This window comes from Dendrobates tinctorius, unplaced genomic scaffold, assembly GCF_039654945.1.
Source record: "Dendrobates tinctorius isolate UK_male_01 unplaced genomic scaffold, ASM3965494v1 ptg000062l, whole genome shotgun sequence".
In the NCBI taxonomy this organism is placed as follows: Eukaryota; Metazoa; Chordata; class Amphibia; order Anura; family Dendrobatidae; genus Dendrobates; species Dendrobates tinctorius.
Genome location: NW_027361730.1, coordinates 1951743 through 1964044, shown reverse-complemented (window position 1 = coordinate 1964044; position 12302 = coordinate 1951743). Strand labels below are relative to the sequence as shown.

At 46.4% G+C, this 12302-nt stretch overlaps 1 protein-coding gene across 4 annotated transcripts in view; it reads right to left on the bottom strand.

The window, feature by feature from the left end:
* The window catches only part of CCDC136 (coiled-coil domain containing 136), a 291047-nt gene extending 278745 nt beyond the window's left edge, over positions 1-12302 (bottom strand). For all 4 annotated transcript variants that reach the window (XR_012232949.1, XM_073579215.1, XM_073579213.1 and 1 more), the window contains exon 1: positions 11988-12302. Coding sequence is in view for 3 of the 4 variants with exons in the window: in XM_073579215.1 (XP_073435316.1) it covers positions 11988-12036 (49 nt within the window). In the remaining variant the exon portion in view is untranslated. The remainder of the gene's footprint in view (positions 1-11987) is intronic.

Sequence of the window (12302 nt, the reverse complement as noted above, 5' to 3'; positions counted from 1 at the left end):
CTAACACACACGTTCAGCTAACACATGTACATACGTTCAGCTAACACACACACACGTTCAGCTAACACACACACGTTTAGCTAACACATGACTCATAGAATCATAGAATCGTAGAGTTGGAAAGGACCTCCTGGGCCATCTGGTCCAACCCCCTGCTCAAAGCAGGAATCGCTAAATCATCCCAGTCACATGTCTGTCCAGCCTCTGTTTGAAGACTTCCATTGAAGGAGAACTCACAGTGGTCGAATTTCTGTGACTTCCACCACTCCCCCCCAACCTCACGCCTACTCCCAGAACAAAGAACAAGCCACAACCATTAGTTTTCGATTATAACGGCCACAGTAGCCAATTTATTAATTATTTAAAGACACTTGGTGAGGTCCTCGAAGTTACCAAAATCTGGTGATTTACCATGGCATTGCCCCTTCCCCACAGCCTAACTCCCGGCCACGTTTTATTTTCCTCTCGGAAGCACCGTGAACCGTGGGAAGAGGTTACCCCAAATCTCACACCGTTAACGTGCACCCGGCTTCCATTGCCAGGTACCCCAAATCTCATCACAATGTGATACCAACTTCCATCGCCGGGTATCGCCCAAGTTTCGCCAGACCATCACCCAGACATAACATCCAAGGAAGGGGATCAATGTAATGCAAGAATCTCCTCTTCCAAATTTTAAACCAACTTTGAGGACCCACCAATGCCACGCAGAGAGCACCTTGCTCCATCAAGTGCTCAAGACCCCACCAACCAGCTATGCTGTGGCCCTTTGTATCCCTTCCTGCAAGCCCATAATCCACAAATCCATCCCCACTGCATTTAAATGTACCCCATCTGCCAACCAAAAATCCTTTTCCATAAAGTCTAGACCTGTGTGGCGTACTGCTACTCCCCCATTCCACACAACAAATTTGGACACAGCTTTGTTGACCTTAATGCGGGCCTTGTTGATGCTTTGAACTGACCGTGCCCCACGCAAACATTTCCTAGGTACAATGTCAGACCACACCACTTTCATATTTGGGAATGTCACTCTTAGCTGCTAAGGCAGCTAAGAGTGACATTTCCAAATATGAAAGTGGTGTGGATCCTTTTTTATGTTGCTAGTCAAACCCTTTCCTGAGCATGTTGCCAGATCGTTGCCCCCCACATGCAAGACTAATATATCTGGGGCTCCATGGAGGTAGACCGCCCGATGAAATTCGTGGAGTACCCGGTTCCAAACCAAACCCCTATACCCAAGCCACTTAACACCACTTCCTTGGTAAAACTCAACTGTCTCCCGTCAGTCCGTCTGTCTGCTTGCCGTGCCCCCAATGAACGTAAGAATGTCCCAGAATTCAGATTAGAGTTGGAACTTTTCCTGTAACAAAACAAACATAAGTTAGTGGACATTTTAGTTGCTAGAAGGGTTGGCTCCCTCATATCCATGAGGTCGTACGTAGGACCTGTATCCTTGTGAGTCCCACCGACCAATTCTTTTTAAAATTTCTGAGTTCCAACCTCCCACTGCCACCTCCAATGTGAAAAGAATGGCCCGCATAAAAGCACGGTTCAATGCCAGCCCCACCAAGCACTTCCGAAAGACCTTGATGAACTGATACCTAGACAAGAACGACCCGTCCTCATGACATAACAATGCTCCACCCTGCTGCGGCCTAAAGGCCATAAATACCTCAAAACATTGCAGAGGGCACATGACAGAACCTTTCACCCTTCCTAACAGTACCCTTTTTCCTTTTCCCATCTGGTCGGTTTTTGACTTCCTGATCCAAAATTCTATCCCCTTGTGAGTCTCCATGATGTCTTCTGATAAAATGCCCTATCTTGGTTCTTCTCGGTGCTACCAGTACCCCTAGTCTCATTGCCCCGAAAAATGCCAATTAAAACGTCAATCTAAACAACCCTATCTCGAAACGTGACCTGCAAATTGCCTTTAATTGTAAGCCTAAATTCTCCAATAACTCAAATGACACTGGCCCCCTGCTATCCCTCTGACTTTTTCCTTTCCGAAAACCCTTAAGCTCCTGTTTGACTAAAAAATTATTTGTCAAATCTGTTCTATTCCTGATTTTAAACCCAAACACTAACCCTGAAATTAATTGATTTATCTTTGCTGTAGACCACTTACCATCTGAAGCTTGTCTAATTCCCATCAATAACACCCCTATCTGCTCCCCTTCTGTCAAGTGTTCCTTCCCTCGTCCTAACCATTGCTCCCACAACTGCCATGTCCGTATATAAGCTGCCCAAGTGCTACCCGCTAATGATGACTTGATCAGTGGCTCGGCAGCCCTGATGCCACACTCCAGAGTCCAGGAGGGCAGAATAGGCCCTTCTGCGTCTGGAGCCAACGCCCGAAACCGCTCCCACTGGAAACGAGAAAGTGCATCAGCTATTGAGTTATATTCCTCAGGGACATGTGATGCGGTGAAATGAGCATTGATGGACAAGCACTCTAACACCAACTGGCGCAACACTCTAACCACTGGTGGGGAAGATGCGGTGATATTATTTATGGCCATAACCACGCCCATGTTATCACATCTGAATCGAAACTTTTTGTTTTCTAGCCGTCTTTTCCATAATGTCACTGTTATTAAGATAGGGAAAATCTCCAGTAAAGCTATGTTCCTGACCAGCCCCGACCGAACCCATTCGTTTGGCCATTTGTCCGCATACCTTTGTCCCTGAAAGTAAGCTCCAAAACTGCCTGCTACGTCTGTGTATAAATCAATGTCCGAATTGCAACATAATCCTTCCATCATCAAGGATTGGCCATTATACTTTTCTAAGAATGAGCTCCAAACTGCCAGATCCACTTTATTTTCAGCCGATAACCAAACATAATGATGAGGCGATTTAATTCCTGCCGTTGCGCCTGCTAATCTCCTTGAAAAAACTCTGTCCATAGGCATGACCCGGCACGCAAAATTTATGCTGCCTAGCAAGGACTGAACCTCCCGTAGCCTCAGTTTTTTAAGCTTCAATGCCCTACCTATTTCTGCTTTTAATGCTGTCAACTTATCGTCTGGAAGCCGACATTCCCATTGAACTGTATCGATCACAATACCCAGTAAGGAAATACAAGATGTTGGCCGGACCGGTTTTTCAGGAGCTAACGGGACCCCAAATTCTATTGCAACCCACTCCAGGCTCTTTAAAATGGTATCACACACATGCGATTGGGGGGGGGCTACACACCAAAAATCATCCAGATAATGGATTAAAGAGCCCAGACCTGTGATGTCCTTTGCAACCCATTCGAGAAAGGTACTAAAAGCCTCAAACAATGAACAAGACAAAGAGCAGCCCATAGGTAAGCACCTGTCAACAAAATACTCTCCTTCCTAATAGTAACTGAGCAAACGCTGGCTAACTGGGTGAACGAGCAATAACCGAAAGGCTGATTCCATGTCTGTTTTTGCCATCAGAGCTCCCTTTCCGCATTTTCTCACCCACTGCGCTGCCTCATCGAAAGATGCGTATGCGACTGAACTTAAACCCAGATCAATGCCATCATTGACGGACTCACCCCGAGGGTAAGACAGGTGGTGAATTATTCGGTACTTATTTGATTCTTTCTTTGACATGATACCCAAAGAAGAAACCACCAAATCCGGAACAGGCGGGGACTTAAATGGACCCGCCATTCGGCCCATCAGCACTTCTTTTCTTAATTTTTGTTTAACCACTCCAGGATGCTGATAAGCTAAACTTAGATTTTTTTAACTTTCTTTGTGTTTGGAATGTCAGGGAGGGGATAATGAAACCGTCTCTGAAGCCTCTGGTTATAGGTCAGCTTCGTGCCTATCCGGGTACCTATTTAGATAAGAAAGCATCGCATGAAGTCTGATTAGTATTTGGCCCTTGACCATAGCTGGCTCCTCTTGCCCTACCACTGTTCATTCTGAGACATTTGATGGCTCCATGTGGTGTCCCACTGCAAATAGAACACACGTGTTTGAATTTGCAACCTGGGCCAAACCTGCATTGGCTTTCATTGAACTGCCAACACAGGCCAGATTTCTGTTTGACAGCCCGACCCTGAAAGCTTCCTGACACCTGACTTCCTGAACTATACCCTGCATGGCTGGCATTACCAGCCCACCAATCAAAAGGGTTCCCATACCTATTGTTAGGGGCCATAAACTTAAGCCAGAGGCCAATATCTTTCTGATCCCATCCAATTGACGGGCGAATGGCCTTACGCTGATGAAATTGCTAGTCATATCGCAACCTCTAAGCTTACCCAATGGAGTCCATGTAGCAAAACAATTGCGAGCAGTTTTCTGAGGCTTTTTCCTCTATGATGCTGGCTAAGATCGCAAAGGCTTGTAACCAATTTATGAACGTCTGCAGTATCATCTGACCTCATCACCTTTCCTCCTCATCCTTTTTACTTCCTTCCTTTCCTAACTTTTCACAACTAAACTTATCCATTGGCAATAATGAAAAGATATTTTTATTGAAAAAATGACTAAGTATGGAATGGACAAGGCAACTGTTAGGTGGATTCATAACTGGCTTAGTGATCGGACCCAAAGAGTGGTCGTAAATGGCTGCACATCCAGTTGGAAGAATGTCTCAAGTGGGGTACCACAGGGCTCTGTCCTGGGCCCTGTATTGTTCAACATCTTTATCAACGATTTAGATGAAGGAATTGAGGGTAAACTGATTAAATTTGCTGATGACACAAAGCTAGGAGGGATAGCTAATACTAGAGAAGAGAGAGGATTCAAAAAGATTTAAATAAACTGGAGAAGTGGGCAGCAACTAACAGAATGGTTTTTAACAGGGAGAAATGCAAAGTACTACATCTGGGCAATAAAAATGAAAAAAGCATATATAGAATGGGAGGAATAGGGCTAAGTGACAGCACATGTGAAAAAGACTTGGGTATACTAATAGATCACAGACTGAATATGAATCAACAGTGTGATGCAGCAGCAAAAAAGGCAAATGCAATTCTAGGATGTATTAACAGAAGCATACAGTCTAGATCACGTGAAGTCATTATTTCCCTCTACTCCTCTTTGGTCAGACCTCATCTGGAATATTGTGTCCAGTTTTGGGCACCACATTTTAAAAAAGACATCAACAAACTGGAGCAAGTTCAGAAAAGAGCGATCAGAATGGTGACCGGTCTGCAAACCCTGTCTTATGAGGAAAGGTTGCAGGATTTGGGAATGTTTAGTTTGCAAAAGAGAAGACTGAGAGGAGACTTAATAGCTGTCTACAAATATCTAAAGGGCTGTCACATTGTAGAAGGATCAACTTTATTCTCTTTTGCACAAGGAAAGACTAGAAGCAATGGGATGAAACTGAATGGGAGGAGACACAGATTAGATATTAGAAAAAACTTTTTGACAGTTAGAGTGATCAATGAGTGGAACAAGCTGCCACGAGAAGTGGTGAGTTCTCCTTCAATGGAAGTCTTCAAACAGAGGCTGGACAGACATCTGACTGGGATGATTTAGCGAATCCTGCTTTGAGCAGGGGGTTGGACCAGATGGCCCAGGAGGTCCCTTCCAACTCTACGATTCTATGATTCTATGATTCACTCATCTTTCCAAATTTTTTCCTTAACTTCATTTTTAAGATGAGCACCTATCGGACCCGAGAAACAAATATAGAACTCCCCCCGCGCACTGTCATCTAAATGAGCACTTTCTCTGTCCCCAGCCGACATAATTTCAGACACGAATATTGCTCCCTCACTTACGCTCCTCCTTAGAGGAGTGTAGGGACTAGTCCAGGCGGATATATGTGCTGGTCCAGACCACTTGAAGCGGTCTACACTCTTTTTTAAGCTTGATATCAATGTTTTTAACTCATTGCTGGGTGACTCTGGGGTTAATGCATTGGGACATAAATTTCCTCCCAGGGATCCCTGATAACCCCCACCCCCTTGTGATGGACCTGCAAAAAGAGACATACAAAACATGGAATCAAAATTACCAGGCCGCCTGGGAGTCGTCATCCCACCGGCCGCTGTGGTTCTGGAATCCTCCACGTCGTCCTCCTCCTCAAATTGGTCCTGGGTCAGCCGTAAAGGGGTTCTTGTCAAACCTCTCTCAAAATCCCTGAACGCCCGTCCCTCTGTTGATTGCCGGAACTGATGTGCATGCTCTGTGCCTCTGCCGCTCTGATGTCCGAAGCACCCCCATGATCGCCATGATGGCAACTGACCCTCTACAGTTGCAATGGGGGGCATGGTTGCAGTCTCTCTCCCGGAACCTTGGCTCTCATCCCGCCGTGTTATCGAATCCCTCCTCAACCGGGGCCTGTTCCTTCTAACATGACCCGGGACTGGATGGTCTCTGGAGGGGCTTCTTCCGTGCCGCTGTGCCCGCACAGGCATCTCTAGTGATAGACTATCTGGGGGCCTAGTACTGTTGGAAGGCCTACTGGACCTTTCTATCCCCTTTTTTTGCTCTACAGGCATTCCTACTCTTTTTAATTTCCTAAAAGGCTCCTCACCGGACGACCTGTCTTACTGGGGCCTTTGTAAAGGACACCGGAAGTGAGATGTCTCAGTCAATTCTTTAGCCCACCCCCCTCCTGCCTCCTTTTCCGAAGGCACCTCATCTGGAAGCTCGTCTTCTTGGGTCCTTTGTACAGGACCCCGGAAGTAAGATGGCGCCACCCGGGACCCACAATTCTTCTGCTTGGTGGGGGGTTCGCTGCGCTTGCCGAAGGCGCGTGCAGCATCTGTGGGAAGCATTCTACCTGACGGACCCTGCTCCTGCAAAGCGCCGCTCACCGCTGGAGACACTGCGGCCTTTCTTCTTTTGGACCCTGCTTCCTATGGGCCCTTGCTCCCGACCTCCGAGCGGCCGGCTGAATGACCTCGCTACCCGCGCCACCGTTTAAAATTCCGGGGCAATCCCTGGCTACTGCCTGCAGCCTGCCTAGAAGCACGTCCATACCGGTAAGGAACAGAGTGGGGCCTTTGTATAAGGAGGGGAGTATCAGCGGGTTTTCTTACTGTGTCTTGCTGTCCAGAGGTCTGTGGCCAAAGAGGGCAAATCGCCCCTTGCTCTATTTTTTTGTCCCTGGAACCCCACCTCTGCCCATATCATTTCCTCCCTATCCTCGGCCCATACCCACTGGCTCACCTTTTGTCAGCCTCCCCCATTCCCCCCCTTCCTTTTTCCCCAACTTCATCCTTATGTCACTCCCTCCCTTCCAGTGTCATGCCCGCCTCCCCCTCCCCCTGTGTATCGTGTCTGGTGGCTACTCACACGTTCAGCTAACATACACTCACACACGTTCAGCTAACACACACGCACACACGTTTAGCTAACACACACACGTTCAGCTAGCACACATACGTTCAGCTAACACATACATACGTTCAGCTAACACACACACACGTTCAGCTAACACTCACACACGTTCAGCTAACACACACGTTCAGCTAACACTCACACACGTTCAGCTAACACACACTCACACGTTCAGCTAAAACACACACGTTCAGCTAACACACACTCGTTCAGCTAACACACTCACACATGTTCAGTTAACACACACACGTTCAGCTAACACTCACACGTTCAGCTAACACACACACGTTCAGCTAACACTCACACGTTCAGCTAACACTCACACGTTCAGCTAACACAAGTTCAGTTAACACACACTCACACGTTCAGCTAGCACACACACGTTCAGCTAACACACACACGTTCAGCTAACACACACACATGTTCAGCTAACACTCACACACGTTCAGCTAAAATACTCACACATTCAGCTAACACACACGTTCAGCTAACACTCACACACGTTCAGCTAACACACTCACACACGTTCAGCTAACACACTCACACACGTTCAGCTAACACACACTCACACACGTTCAGCTAACACACACTCACACATGTTCAGCTAACACACACTCACACATGTTCAGCTAACACACACTCGCACATGCGCAGCTAACACACTCGGACACGTACCACTAACACACACTCACGTAATTGTCCAATTAAGTTTGAAATGTTTTTATGTGCAATACAATCATTATAATTTGTTTTAACACACGTTCAGCTAACACACATACGTTCAGCTAACACACACATTTAGCTAACACTCACACACGTTCAGCTAACACTCACACACGTTCAGCTAACACTCACACATGTTCATCTAACACACACTCACACGTTCAGCTAAAACACACACGTTCAGCTAACACACACTCGTTCAGCTAACACACTCACACACGTTCAGCTAACACTCACACGCTCAGCTAACACACACTCACACGTTCAGCTAACACACACACACGTTCAGCTAACACACACACGTTCAGCTAACACACTCACACACGTTCAGCTAACACTCACACGCTCAGCTAACACACACTCACACGTTCAGCTAACACACACTCACACACGTTCAGCTAACACTCACACGCTCAGCTAACACACACTCACACGTTCAGCTAACACACACTCACACACGTTCAGCTAACACTCACACGCTCAGCTAACACACACTCACACGTTCAGCTAACACACACTCACACACGTTCAGCTAACACTCACACGCTCAGCTAACACACACTCACACGTTCAGCTAACACACACACGTTCAGCTAACACTCACACACGTTCAGCTAACACACACACACGTTCAGCTAAGGCTATGTGCACACGTAGTTTTTTGGGTGTGCGGATTTTGTAGAGAAAACCGCAGATAAATCCGCAGGACAAAAGTCCTGCGGTTTATCTGCGGTTTTGCCCTGCGGTTTTACACCTCATAATGGATGAGGTGTAAAACTGCAGCGTTTCTGCACCAAACAATTGACATGCTGCGGTTTGTAAACCGCAGCAAAACCGCGAGGAAAAAACACAGCATGTGCACAGCATTTTTTTATTTCCATAAGAATTAAAGGTACTGTACAACGCAGCAGAATCTGCTGCGGACCCGCAGGTGCAGAAACACTGCGGAACCGCAGCAAAATCCGCACTGTGTGCACATACCCTAACACTCACACACGTTCAGCTAACACACACTCACACGTTCAGCTAACACACACGTGTTCATCTAACACACTCACACACGTTCAGCTAACACACACTCACACACGTTCAGCTAACACACACTCACACACGTTCAGCTAACACTCACACGCTCAGCTAACACACACTCACACGTTCCGCTAACACACACTCACACACGTTCAGCTAACACACACTCACACGTTCAGCTAACACACACTCACACACGTTCAGCTAACACACACGTTCAGCTAACACACTCACACACGTTCAGCTAACACTCACACACTCAGCTAACACACACTCACACGTTCAGCTAACACACACTCACACACGTTCAGCTAACACACACACATTCAGCTAACACACTCACACACGTTCAGCTAACACTCACACGCTCAGCTAACACACACTCACACGTTCTGCTAACACACACACATACGTTCCTCTAACACACACACGTTCAGCTAACACTCACACACGTTCAGCTAACACACACACACGTTCAGCTAAGGCTATGTGCACACGTAGTTTTTTGGGTGTGCGGATTTTGTAGAGAAAACCGCAGATAAATCCGCAGGACAAAAGTCCTGCGGTTTATCTGCGGTTTTGCCTGAGGTGTAAAACTGCAGCGTTTCTGCACCAAACAATTGACATGCTGCGGTTTGTAAACCGCAGCAAAACCGCGAGGAAAAAAACACAGCATGTGCACAGCATTTTTTTATTTCCATACGAATTAAAGGTACTGTACAACGCAGCAGAATCTGCTGCGGACCCGCAGGTGCAGAAACGCTGCGGAACCGCAGCAAAATCCGCACTGTGTGCACATACCCTAACACTCACACACGTTCAGCTAACACACACTCACACACGTTCAGCTAACACACACTCACACACGTTCAGCTAACACTCACACGCTCAGCTAACACACACTCACACGTTCAGCTAACACACACTCACACACGTTCAGCTAACACACACACGTTCAGCTAACACACTCACACACGTTCAGCTAACACTCACGCTCAGCTAACACACACTCACACGTTCAGCTAACACACACACACACGTTCAGCTAACACACACACGTTCAGCTAACACACTCACACACGTTCAGCTAACACACACTCACACGTTCAGCTAACACACACGTGTTCATCTAACACACTCACACACGTTTATCTAACACACTCACACACGTTCAGCTAACACACACTCACACACGTTCAGCTAACACACACTCACACATGTTCAGCTAACACACACTCGCACATGCGTAGCTAACACACACTCACACATGTTCAGCTAACACACTCGGACATGTTCAGCTAACACACACTCACACGTTCAGCTAACACACACTCACACATGCTCAGCTAACACACACTCACATGTTCAGCTAACACACTCGGACACGTACCACTAACACACACTCACACATGTGCAGCTAACACACACTCACACATGCTCAGCTAACACACACTCGCACATGTTCAGCTAACACACTCGGACACGTACCACTAACACACACTCACACATGTGCAGCTAACACACACTCACACATGCTCAGCTAACACACACTCGCACATGTTCAGCTAACACACTCGGACACGTACCACTAACACACACTCACGTAATAAGTTTGAAATGTTTTTATGTGCAATATAATCATTACAATTTGTTGTAACTAACCACAGTTAGTTATTATGCCCAAGCAACGCCGGGCTCTTCAGCTAGTTATAACTAAGAATATAAATGGAAAAAGCAGGAGAACAATGCTGTGATTGAAAAGGTATAATAACTGGGTATTAAAGCATTTCTTCCCCACAAAGTAAAAAATATAATTTATATACCTTATTGACATGCACCACTATGTATTTGTAAGTATATACAAACATTAAAAGCAGCATTAGAAAACTGCATAACTGATCAGGTAAGTGCTCAACGTAATTGTTATACGGCTGGCATTCAGTCGTACTAATGCCCTCATATTTTCTGATTCCGGGTATAGACACTCTATTAAAGGAGTTGTCTGGTCTCAGAGGAAAGGTCTGTAGTCACTCATAATGACTGCAGTCTTCTGAATGGAGACAATGTGCGATGCCCCGATGTCACGACTCCCCTGTATTCTCCGTGCTAGTGGGCGATCATGTGATCCACATATGTGATTTGCATGCCGGCGGTCACGTGCTGACTAGACTACTGCACTTCTCTCAATTCTCTTTTATTGAGAGCCGGGTGAGACCATCACGATTCTGCATCCTGCAGTCATATAGCGTGACTGCAGACTTTTCTTCCAAGACTGTAAGCAGCCATAAGCCCCTCTGTGGCAGCAGCAGCCGCCCAAATTGCATCCTTTAGGTGTATGAGAAGATTTGCAGTCATTATGCTCCATGTCTATTGTAGCAAGGGATTAGACATTGACTCTTACGTCTCTGACCAGCTTCTTGTATTCACGCATTGGTAAAATCTGAACCGACATAGAGCACAGTCCTAGAATATGATTATTAGTCACTGCGTAACCCAGTATGACATCTGCTGCAGTAACAAGGCATATTACAAGGTCATCCACAGTCACTGACGGCAGAAGCCATATACACGCGATCTAAAAGCATTAGTGGTACATTTATCATACGATAAGAAATAAAACCTAAAGCATGTGATATAGAGCCGCATCGCTGCATAGATTTCTGACATCTGGCATAAAGTCAAATCTCAGACTACATCTTCTGCAGCAGCTCTCAGGCTATGATAGAGAATGGCAGCATATGCCCCATGCATGGTGATGCCGACTATCACGACCAGCACATGGTGCATGCAGTGACGTTGTGTGATCCCCTTGTAACATATGTGATCATTGTATGAAGGAGAGAGGCTATTACATAATGGTGGCTTGTATGATGAGCAATGCAAGCAGGAGAAATCAGCAATGTATGAAGCTATGGTGAAATGGATGATCAAGAACATCATCACCTGTCATCTGCTGGGCTCTGGCTGAGCTCTGACCATCCACATCCTCCATACTGCAGCTGTGTGACTGAGGATGGGAGATGCAGCGGGGACTGGGGATTTACAGCACGATGATGATGCAGTGTGATGTGTCCGACTAATACATACACAATGGATAGACAGACAGCAGGGGGGTTATGATGGGGAAGACAGATGATGACACACAGCATCTAATAGACAGACTCGGTAAAAAAAAAGAGACACTGGAAGAAAAGACAGCAGATGTAGGGAGGAGTCATGGATCTGGGAGGCGAGATGCAGGTGATGAAGGCTGCCTCT